The sequence below is a fragment of the Prunus mume genome, linkage group LG3, assembly GCF_029339155.1.
Source record: "Prunus mume cultivar Tortuosa linkage group LG3, ASM2933915v1, whole genome shotgun sequence".
Taxonomy (NCBI): domain Eukaryota; kingdom Viridiplantae; phylum Streptophyta; class Magnoliopsida; order Rosales; family Rosaceae; genus Prunus; species Prunus mume.
Genome location: NC_142700.1, coordinates 18,965,602 through 18,977,057, shown reverse-complemented (window position 1 = coordinate 18,977,057; position 11,456 = coordinate 18,965,602). Strand labels below are relative to the sequence as shown.

The 11,456-nt window shown below is 33.4% G+C and overlaps 1 protein-coding gene and 1 long non-coding RNA gene across 3 annotated transcripts; both read left to right on the top strand.

The window, feature by feature from the left end:
- Positions 1–2,843: 2,843 nt before the first annotated feature.
- Positions 2,844–4,800, top strand: LOC103326648 (uncharacterized). Of its 2 annotated transcripts, none has more exons than XR_016124948.1 (2): positions 2,844–3,218; positions 4,539–4,800. It is a non-coding gene; the product is annotated as an uncharacterized LOC103326648 (long non-coding RNA). The 2 variants fall into 2 exon arrangements; XR_513720.2 differs by having other exon boundaries at positions 4,527–4,800.
- Positions 4,801–7,473: 2,673 nt separating this feature from the next.
- LOC103326649 (uncharacterized) lies at positions 7,474–8,494 on the top strand. The gene is made up of 4 exons (XM_008228894.3): positions 7,474–7,822; positions 7,915–7,964; positions 8,036–8,117; positions 8,273–8,494. Exons 1-4 carry the CDS (start codon positions 7,573–7,575, stop codon positions 8,317–8,319), a joined length of 429 nt encoding a protein of 142 aa, XP_008227116.2. The 5' UTR covers positions 7,474–7,572; the 3' UTR covers positions 8,320–8,494.
- Positions 8,495–11,456: the final 2,962 nt, after the last annotated feature.

Genomic DNA, 11,456 nt, shown 5'->3' with positions numbered 1-11,456 from the left:
TCCAATCTCTTGGCTTTTTTATGAAACTATGTCACTCTTGATGAATCCTTCTCTGATTTGAGCAATACAAGCAACATTGTCTTCATACATGATCGTCTATCACACTATTTCGACCTGTTTTTTCACTTTTCAAATGATTGAACTCTTTAGGAGCGTCAACAACTAATTTAATAGTTAGAATATGTTACAACAATATCAAATTTGAATTCAAAATACTCAAACTCTTAGTGTTAACTCTTAATTAAGAATATTGTGGTACTTTATATCCTTCAAGAGGTCACTTCATTTGATATATATCAAATATTTCATGAGCTTTGAGGATCTTCATGTACCACACAGTTTTAATAAATATGCATTTAACACATGCTATAAGTTTCGCTTTAAAGTAACAACTGTACTTATAGAAATGTGGATGCATCTATGATGAGATGAGAGACTAAAACCATGTCTCTACCCCAGGAAACCTTATGTAATATTAGTGATCTTATTTCACTTCACAAGTACCAATTCGTAACCTTCATACTTAACGTTTGTAATTTGGTGTTTGAGTTATAGGTTCAATATCCCACACTTCATATTTAGTGATAAATGGAATTGCCTATTTCCATTTTGGCCAATCACTTAACTTGTCGATATTCATAGGGCGATTTAATATAATCATAGCCCTTGATATTGTAGTAGCTACTAATAAACTAAATGTATCATCAATTCGTGATCCCACAATTCTCATGCGCATGCGCATGCATAATTTATAAGTATCTCATTGCTTTGGGGTACCAATGCCTCTTCAGGGTTGATTTGTCACTTATGGTACAAACATCTCTTTTATGATGAATTAATTAGAATATGTGGATCATAACCTCATATAGAGCGTTATTTTTTATAGGACTTGAATTTTTCAAATAATCTCCACTTCTAGGGAGTTAAGTTTTTAGAACCTATATTTTTGTCATGCTCATAGTCACTTATTGTCATGTTAATGGATTGTGATACATGAATATCAATCCATACTTGCATATTCATAACTTTATATATGCATTATCTTGATGAGACAAAAGTGGACCGATTCAACACTATTTCACGACGTTCTTTAGGAATTGTCATTTCTCCCCCTAACAGCGGGAAAATTGTCTCAAAATGTAGGAAAATAAACTCACCATCATTATCAATTCAAATTGACTGGATTGGATAATGTGGGAGTTGTGCTCGTAAGCGTCTTGACAAGAGACAAATATGTGACCATTTTACTAGGCACATTCAATAAAACTGGTGAAGTGATCCATAATTAAATGTTGTATAGGCTCACAAATATCCCCTTGAATTATTTCAGGAAAGATGGCTCAAAGTCAATTTTTGACTGAGATGATCTTATGACAGCTTTTATTTATGAGCCTTCTTTGTAATGATATTTGTTGGACAAGACAATATTTAGAGTTTTTAAACGATGTCCTTGCAAATTTATAAAAATCTTATGTATCATTGTGGAATATGGATTGCCAAGATAGTCGTACCACAACATAAAAGTTATCCGATCAATGAACTTCTGATTCATGACATCATAATCTTCAACTACTGTAATGGTTGTGTAATATTGGGGCCTCATAAACTTCTAGTTCATGACATCATAAACTTCAACTACTATAATAGTTGTGTAATATTGGGGCCTCATGAACTTCTGGTTCATGACATCATAAACTTCCTACCCACAAAAGAAAGTAGGAAGTTTCTCCAATAGACGCTCTGGCTGTCAATATTGGGGCGGTAATACAAAACATTATTATTATAAAACAAAATTAACTAATAACCCAACATAAATAAAATAAAATGAGTAAAATGGTATAAACGAAGAATAAAATAAATAAATTAAAGACTATGAAATTCCAAGATATTCCACTATTAATGTGGATTCAATATGTAGATGAAACTGCAAGTTTAAGAATTGGATTTCCAACCAATTTAGGTTCATATAGGCACAAATAAGTAATGAACTTTAGGTTCATATATAGTATTAAGATCCATAAAAAACTATGAACTTCAGGTTCATATCAATATATATTCGAAACTTCAGGTTCGAATACGTAGATCTAAATAAATTGAATTAATAGTTGTGCTTTGAACTTCATACTCAAATCGATGTATATGCACTCGAAACTTCTGGTTCGGGTTCTTAACATATGTAGGCCTTATGGAATTCTGGTTTTGATTAATACAAAATTGAGGAGTTTCATGTCCTTATATGCTCTTTAAATTTACGGAACTTTATGCCCTCAATTATTTGGAATCAAAGAACTTCAGGTTCTAATTCAATCAAAAGAACTCTAGGTCCTAATCTAGTTATATGATGAGGATCGAGGAACTTCGAGCCCTGATCTTTTGTATAATACAAACTCATCATAATAATTAAGATCAAACTTAAAATTAAATAAAAAAACAAATAAAAAAATATGACATTATATTCATGTGTAATAAGAATAAGAAAATTTTTTTTTCTTAAATGAGCATGATGAAGTCTGATGGTGAGTACAAAGAAACTCTAAACCATGTGATAACTCTAGCTCATATAAGAAGAATGAAAATTCAGAGAAAGAAAACATACCAAGAGCAATGTCGTGTTGATAATTTGTTATAAAACTAGAGGGATAAAATGTAGAGAGAAGTGACATGCTAAAGATAAAGTTTCACCATGTTTATTCTTTACTTAATCTTTGGTAGAACCACCTATTTATAGGCTTACAAGATAAGAGATTGAATACTATCATTTATAATATACATATAGGTTACAAGCACTAATTACAAATACTTAGTCCATAGATTACATAAAATCAAACAGTGGAATACTAAGAGGTATGGTGGTCATCCACCAACTCATGCATTTACAACAGCAAACATAAAATGTCTGTGTTTTTCTAAATTTTTTTCTACTCGTTTATCGCTCGAGCGACACTTGCTCTAAGGTCCTTCTGGTCGAGCTCAAGCTTCAAGCCTCCATAGCAGAAGCTTGAAGCTCTCTTGCCCCTCTCTCTCTCTCTCCATCTCTCTCTTCGTCCCTCTCTCTCATCAGTAACTTTTAGGGCTGGGCATCTGAGTACCGCCCTCGCCGCCTCCTCTCGTCTCTACGATTCTGTCAGTTGAAGTCTCGACGTCACACGTCATCGAACATGCGCGCACCATTGGCTCGTCGTGAGTTGGAGTTGCTCATCTCCGATCTCTACAATTGGGTAATTTTTAGTTCCCTTTTTGTCCTTGTTACTGAAGATTGGAGTTTGTTTTTCATTTGGGTTATGTTTGAATTATAGCTTATTTATATCTAATTCGATTTTATTTATATGAATTCTTGTGTGTAACCTGATTGATTATTTTTTCATAGAAAGTGATGAAATGCTTTTAGATTTTGACATTATGGGTCCATTGTGTTTCCTATTCTGGTTATAGAATTCATTGGTTTCAATTTTTTCAGTTGTTTTTGTTTGTTTTTTTATTATCTCATTTGAAGTCTCTAGTGCTCAGAAGTCTGAATGATATTTGCTCAGTGATGCTATTCATATGGGTTACTTGTTATTTCTGCGATCCTGCTTATGTTGAATTGTTCATTTGATGCTTCTTTGCAATTTGTTTTTCATGTATTGGTCCAAAAAAGAAGTCTTAATATGTTAATCAACTTCTATATTGTGTTTAAAAAGAATTCTTGAATATGTAGTCTTTTGCACATCAGCTTGCCCTTAGCATGAGCTCTGCAGTCAAAATTAACTCATTTTATTGTGATTGATCGTTTCACTTAACTTGACAAGTTTTGATAAGAGCTTGTTCAGTATGTATGTGACAGTAACTATCATGTATTTTGTACACAAGTTTTTTCTTAGACATTTGTTCAAACTAGTAGGAATTGTTACAGAAGAAGTTTTCTACTCAAGTTTTCATTTTGATCAATTTCATAGACACATTACAGAAGTATCAAATGTCAATGTTTAGCCGTAGGGTTCCCTTTGGTTGTGGATTTTGTGAGTTTTGTTTTGGACTGGTTGAGCATCACAGAGGTATCTCTCTCTTCATCCACATCTCTGTCTGTCTGTCTCTGTCTGTCTGTCTGTCTCTCTCTCTCTCTCTCTCTCTCTCTCTCTAAGTTATATATAGCCAGTTTTATTGTTTCTTCATATTCGTGTGGCCATAGTTTGGATTTTCCTGGTATTGTCAAGCATATGGCTAGTGAACCATATTGAAGGTTATTGTAAGTTGTTCTACTGTTATGAAAAATCAGGCTTTGAATAGAGGCTTGCCTAAATTGGGTTCCATGTAGATTATGTTCTATGAAGGTTTGTTAGATTTGACAGAGTCTAAGAAGGAAATATGACAGTGCATACCTTATCATGGAATTCTTTATTCATGGATTGTGTTGTGTGTGGTAGCAATTTTGTATCTCAGCTATATCATGGAATTCTTTATCTGCTATTTTAGTTAGAGACTTGTGAAGATTTATTCTCATTCCAATTTTGCAATTTGGTTATATACAAATACAATGGTGTCTGAAGTGACATTATTAGGGCCCGAATGGAATTGTACACAATTTGCATGATCTTGATGTGGTAGATGAAGAAAGCTCTTGCGGAAATCAAGCTGGGAACACACCCATTTGCATGAGTGAGGACAATGCTAATGAAATTAGTGATGCTAGAGATTAGATAGCCGGAGCAATATCATTAGTCTTAGAATTTATTAGTCTAGAATATTTTAATTTAATATGTATTATTTAAGACTTGAAGATCAATTGAGTTTGACGATCATTATATATGTATGGCATTAAAATATAGATTTTAAAATTAGTATGTTTAGTATAATTTCAATAATGTTTATCAATACCTTAGCTAAAAAAATAAAAAATAAAAAATGTTTTCAAGAATTCAATGAAACAAGTTTCTAAATTTTAAAACTTAAAAAACTGTTTTCAAGTTGCATACCAAACAAGTTTTTGAATTTAAAAAAATGGATTTGAGAACTCTTTGTTTTTTAAAAAATAATCAAAGTTTTAAGTTCCCTACTTGAATAGGATACTAAACGGGTCCTAAGAGCATCCACAATGGGCTTTCTAAACTACATCTTTAGACAAATTTTAAGGAGGAATTGTAAAAATGCAACTCGAACCATGCTCCCTATCCACCTCCTAAAATATGGAGGTATCTAGGAGCTCCTAAATTTGAGGAGAGAGAAAAGACTTCTAGTGGCTCCCTATAATTTAATGCTGCTTTATTTAATGATTATTTCAAACCTTTATTTAATGCTAATTATTTTTAATTTTATTTTTTTAATAGAGATGAACCAATCAAAAAAGAGTTATAACATTTATGACTCTAAATTAGGGAGTATGATTGAAGTTGAAATTTTTTAGAGAGCTCTAAAATAGTTTTATTATATTTTTAGCTAAATTTTAGCTAAGAAATAGAGAGCGTCATTGTGGATACTCTAAAAAGTAGATTGATAGAACATGGTGGTCAATTTATTAATATGAAGAAGATGGTGAGTAAAATTGCTGAGCCAAAAACAAAAGAATGCTCAACCAACCCAAAAGAAAAGAAAGAGAGAAAGTTTTGATACCTCTTCAAAAAACGATGAAGCCGAAGAAAACATCAGAGGATGAGAAGGAAACCACGCCAAACAAAAGACATATGAAGAGCATGCACATCTAATTAATCTCAAAACCATTTTCAATTGACATACATATGTATTATCTAATTTCTATATAGTTATGCCATCCTTTTCTGAAGTGATTCTAAATGAGAATGCAAAGCTGCAAATGCTTTTTTTACCTGTATGAATTTGCTGTGAAAGTTGATTCATAGATTGGACAAAAGGCCTAAGGCCTACCGAATGCTTAGGGGCAGTGACAAAGTTTGAGAAGAATCAGACCAAGACCAAAGACCAAATATCAAATCAAAGCCTTGGTTGCAAAATTTTCCAAAAGCTGCTTGTTGATTTTCCATGACTAAAACTTGCCATACTAAAAATTTAACTAGTTACAATAATTTTCTAGCTAGCTAACACTGGGACCTACACCCATGTGACAATATATATAGATGCTGCACCCTCGATGTCAAAGATGCTTGCTTGCTGATTTTGCTGCAAACAAACTCAAGTACTTGCCATCTTAGCACTGTGGACTCGTGACATGTGCAGAACATGTGTCATTTTTGAACAGTTCAAAAATTTTAAAAAGAAAAATACAAAAATTAATCCACAACAAATGATTGTGTGGGTGACGTGTACATTAGCTAATTTAATCCCTTATATTTTCAATTTAGCAAATTTTGATCCTTGTGTTTACGACTGTTAAATCCATTCCATTAAATTTCACGTATTATATATATTTATTTATATATTAAATTATTTAAATATTCATAAAAAAAATTAAGAACTAAACAAAAAATAGAAAAAAACCACAATTACTAGGTAGATAACTAGCCTAGGAACATTAATATATTTTAATGTTATTCATCCCATAAACACTTAGTAGCCCACCAAATGTAGTTTTGTAATCCATTGCTGACTCAGGCATATAATCATATTTAATTTGTTTGCTCAATTAATAAAATAATCTCTTAATAAACACTCATGATTTTTCTCAACCTTTTACTATCCCAATATGTACTTTAATATATTTCTAGAAAAACTATCTCCTAACTCCAGCAAAAACTGCCACAACCTTGTCCATCCCTACCCCAACCGCTTTCTCCCCACCCAAAGGCCCCAACTCTAATGTATCCCACCCCTAATCTCTCTCTCTCTCTCTCTCTCTCTACCAAAGAAAAAAAAAAAAAAGGGCCATTACCCCACGACCAGCTCCCAGCGAGATCTTCCCCAACCCAACCATTGCCTAGCCATTTGTCCACTACTCCACTTGCTAAGCAGCACTTACCCTCCCTGACTACGCCCATCCTTTTTTTTTTTTTTTCCAAGTTTTTTTTTTTCTAGTGTTATGTTATTGATATATTTTTAAATGAATTCAAAATTTTTAATTAAAAAACGCTTTATAGGTTTTCAAAAGGAAAAAAAAAGATTATCATGTTCATATATAACGGCAATTTTAACAGAATAACCAAATTGAATAACAGTCCTAAACACAGGGATCAAATTTGCCAAATTAAAAATACATTGACTAAATTAGCCAACGTAGTAAAGCACAGGGACCATTTTAGCATCTAAGCCACAAAAAAAAATTGACCATAAGTCCTCAATTCGTTACTTCATGTAATTGAAGTCTTTAATTTAGTCTAAACAAATCTCAGTAATAAATCTGTGACATATGTTACAGAGAAAAACGAATGCTTACCCTTAATTTGGACTTAATTGCTAAAATTATAAAACTATGAGATTATAATTATCAAATTTGAAATGACATTGAGGGAATTTTTTTAGGGCAAAAATGAGGGAAAAGGGCACAAGCAATCGCAAATATATATGTGATCCACATTGCCTAATGAATGAGTGGGTGAGTGCGTAGATGCAACGTGGCCCAATATGAAGCGGTGGTGACTTTCAATTCAGCTGATACCCTCTCTCTCTCAACTCATCACACAACCAAATATGCAAGCCGCAGTCTCTTCCTTCACACAAATGGCAACTCCAAGTACCTCCAACAACACTCTCTTAGGAAGAAGCCTTAACATCTCAAAGCATGCAAGCTTTACCAGAAAACCATGCAACCAGAACCAGCAGCTAGCTATGAAAAAACCAAGCACAAAAGCTTGGAGGGTTGCAGCAATTCATGATGTTCCGGTTGTAGCAGATCCAACCCCGGTTGCCATCACTTGGCAAATTGTTGTTGGAGCCATAGGTATATTTTCACTCTTAAATTATATAACTACTGTAAATTCTTTCTGAATTATTGAATTTTGAATTTCTTTTTATTTTTTGTTGCATGGGCAGCTGGAGTTACACCTTTTGTGGTGGCTGGGATTGAATTCAGCAAAAGAATAGTAAGTTTTCCAGAGTTTCATAATTAATTCATGTATAATATGGTATTGATGATTATGCATATATACATTAGATAGCACAGAAAAGATGTGAGGTATGTGGAGGGTCAGGGCTTGTTTTGACCAAAGAAGACTACGTCAAATGTCCTGGATGTGGTATGTGTTCAGATCCTTTGCTTTCAAGGGGCTGAAAAAAATCTGTTTCTCATTATTATTTATTATTTTTTGGGATCGAACCCCTCTGTTTTTTTTTTTTTTTTTTTTTTTTGTGGTCAAATTAATTCACATTCTTCGTAATTTTTTTTTTCCAGGTGGATTTCTCCCTTGGCAATCATGGAAAAGATTCTTTTCTGGCTAAGATATTTTTTTCCCTACCCTTAATACATTTCCCATAAGGTTCCAGTGGGGACGTTTTATTCAATGTTATGCTTCAACATAAAATTCGGGTTTTTATTTTTTAAGAAAATAACATTTATACTCATCTGTATAAAAAAAAAAATAATAATAATAATAAAGAATTGTAGAACCACCAACTAACTTCCAAAATTATTAATACAATTCCAAAATTATTAATACTTGGCTAACTCTCTAGTGTCTTTTTTGGCTGAATTATTAATACAATTCCAAAATTTCTCAATGGAAAAAACATAAAATCAAGAGTGTAATAAGTTGAGTTTGTGAATGGTAGAGTATTAATGTATAAATTAAGTTAAGATAGACAATTGACTGTGGCCATATAAATACAATAAAATAAAGGGTTATTCGTTTTATTAGTCCCTGAATTTTGATCCGATTTGCATTTGATTCCCTCAATTTTCAAAATCGTTCATTCAATTTTGATAACTTTTTCTGTTAAATGTGGGGGTAAAATGATATTTTTGTATTATTTTTAATTTTTAATTGCTAAATATTCATTTTACCCAAAAAAAAAAAATTAAAAAATCTTATTCTATCCTCAGTCAAACTAAAAATTTAAAATTAGTTTTTATTCCTAAAAACTATAAATAAAAAAAATCATAATTAAAAAATGAAAAAAAAAAAATTCACCACTTGCCCCTTCTTTTTCCTCTTCTTTCTTGGCAACCTTGTCCCCAACCCCACCGTCCCACCATGACCTCCATTTTGCCCAAAAGATTCTCCCACCAAGACCACCATTTTGCCCAGACAACTCTCCCACCACGACCACCACCCAACTCCTCCTCCTCCCCCAGACCCAAGACCACCCCCTTCCCCACTGCCGCCTCCCCTCTCAGCAGCCCACCCTCTCTCTATCTTCTCCTTAAAAAAAATTTACTCTACACACCCAATCACCATAGCCAACCCCTTATCTCACCGACCTAGAACAATAACTCCCCATCCCCAGCTCAACCATTCCAATGCTCTCTCTCTCTCTCTGCAAACATGTTCAATTTTTTTTTTTTCGACCTTTTATCTCTACCCAAATCCTCTACTGCTTCAACAACAACTAATAAAACAAAGCATCACCCAAATCCTCGATTGAAATCCCAGCAGCCAGTGACACCCCATTCTCCGCTAGATCCGAACCCTACCAGCATCACAACCCCAATCTCGACCATCGCCACCCTGTCTCTCGATCTCCGACCAACCTTCACGCCCCACTTAAAATCTGGGTTGTTTGAAACCTAAAGCCCCTTCCCCAAACCCCTCTCTCTCGCACAGACCCATGAAAATTACACCAATGGGTTGCAGGGTTGGTGGGTGCAAAGAGCTAGCGAGGGTGGATATGGCTGGGGGAGGCACAAATGGGTCTTGGGTCGAGCGGGGAGAGAGAGAGATATTTAATTTTTTTTTATAAAATAATTCATATTTTATTTTAATCAATTTAAAATTAAAAAAATATAAAAATACAATTTTACCCTTGCATTTAACAGAAAAGTTAACAAAATTGATAGCAGAATAATTTGTCATAACGAAACGAAGTTGAAGGACTACGGGAACGATTTTGGAAATTGAAGGACTCAAAAATGTAAATTGAGTTCTAAGTTCAGGACTAATAAAACGAATATGATCATACAAAAATTCAGAAGGTTCATTTTACGTTTGACTATGCTTGCAAAAGAATAAAATCTTTAATAACCTCTCCATTCTCCTTTTGTTTTGCAAGTATAAGAATCATAGCAACCATCATAGTTACGCCAAAATATCATGTTTGCAAATTCGCTCGCCACCCCGATTGTTGGACTGGCAATTGAAGACGAACGCCCCAAAAACAATACTCTCTTTCCCAAAGTTTTAACTCTAGTCCAATCATTTCGCGATGAATCAAGCTAGTGGAGGCAGCTCTATAATCCTGTTGCAGTAAGGATTGTAGAAAAAGAACGTTGCCGCGGTGCCTTTGAAATGTACCAAAAACAACCAACCATGTTTCAAACCTATAAACATGGTCGCGCGGACAAACAATTCTCTCTTTTCCTTAGGTATCATGCTTTCAAGAGAGCAAGTTTCCTTAGATGACCGATCAAAGATCTCCACTACTGCGCTAAAGATTTGACCATAATATTCCCAACTGCAAGGAATTAAAGGGGGCATAATTGCACATTGTTCAACCCCATCCAGAGCAACTTGCCAACTTTTACATGCTGCACCAAAACGACATTGATTAGAATATGAGAGACGTTCGGCGACTTTGGTTAAGATATCAGTTTGGAGATCAAACCATGAATGGCTTCTTGCCATAATGATGCCTTGTGGCTTGTAGCAAAGGAATTATAAATCACTTATCAAAGAGTTTTTCTGTATTTATAGGATTGTGATCCATCTTCTTGTATGATTTGGAAAGATATATAATCTCTCTGTATGGAATTGGTTTCCTAATTTGTTAAGAAATATATAACGAGTTAAGAGCGGTTTGCTCATGAAAACCAGCCCCAAAGAAAAATATACCCATTTTTAGCACAAATGATATAGATAAACCCTACACCATTTAATTTCTATAAACAAACAAAAAAAAAATCTAAAAAATGATAGCTGACCCTATTGAATTTAATTTTGATTATTAAATTACTTTAATGTTCTATAGAGTTAGTTACTACTAAAAAATGCTCAAAAGAGACTAAGAGCTATCAATCCTTTTTGACTTCTTGAGGGACTGAAAAGAGTGCATATTGTAGTATTATGGACTGATATATATCATTGTTTTTTAAAAGGATCCTCTATTGATAAATGTCACTGATTATAAAAATCAGTGCTGAATTTTTACAATGGGTCTCACATTCCTAGCACCCAATACCCATACATGAATCCCAAATACATCCGTGGCTAATATAATCAAAAGGCATGGAATGCTCATTAGTCCCTACTAAAATAGAAAAATATTTTCATTATTTTGATATATTTATATTTGTTTAGTTTATTTTTTAATATTATTCATAATTTTCAATTTATCCACCATCCGTGCTGAGTTTTTATCAAAAATAGCCAAAATTTACCTCATATTTCATAAATGTCAATTTTTATAAAAACTTTCAAATATGG

What these genes read in the sequence shown, in the direction of transcription:
- LOC103326649 (XM_008228894.3), top strand. Translation starts at nt 7,573, where the DNA reads ATGCAAGCCGCAGTCTCTTCCTTCACACAAATGGCAACTCCAAGTACC. An exon ending in AATTGTTGTTGGAGCCATAG is followed by an intron (nt 7,823 to 7,914) that starts GTATATTTTCAC and finishes TTGCATGGGCAG; the next exon opens with CTGGAGTTACACCTTTTGTG. An exon ending in TTGAATTCAGCAAAAGAATA is followed by an intron (nt 7,965 to 8,035) that starts GTAAGTTTTCCA and finishes TATATACATTAG; the next exon opens with ATAGCACAGAAAAGATGTGA.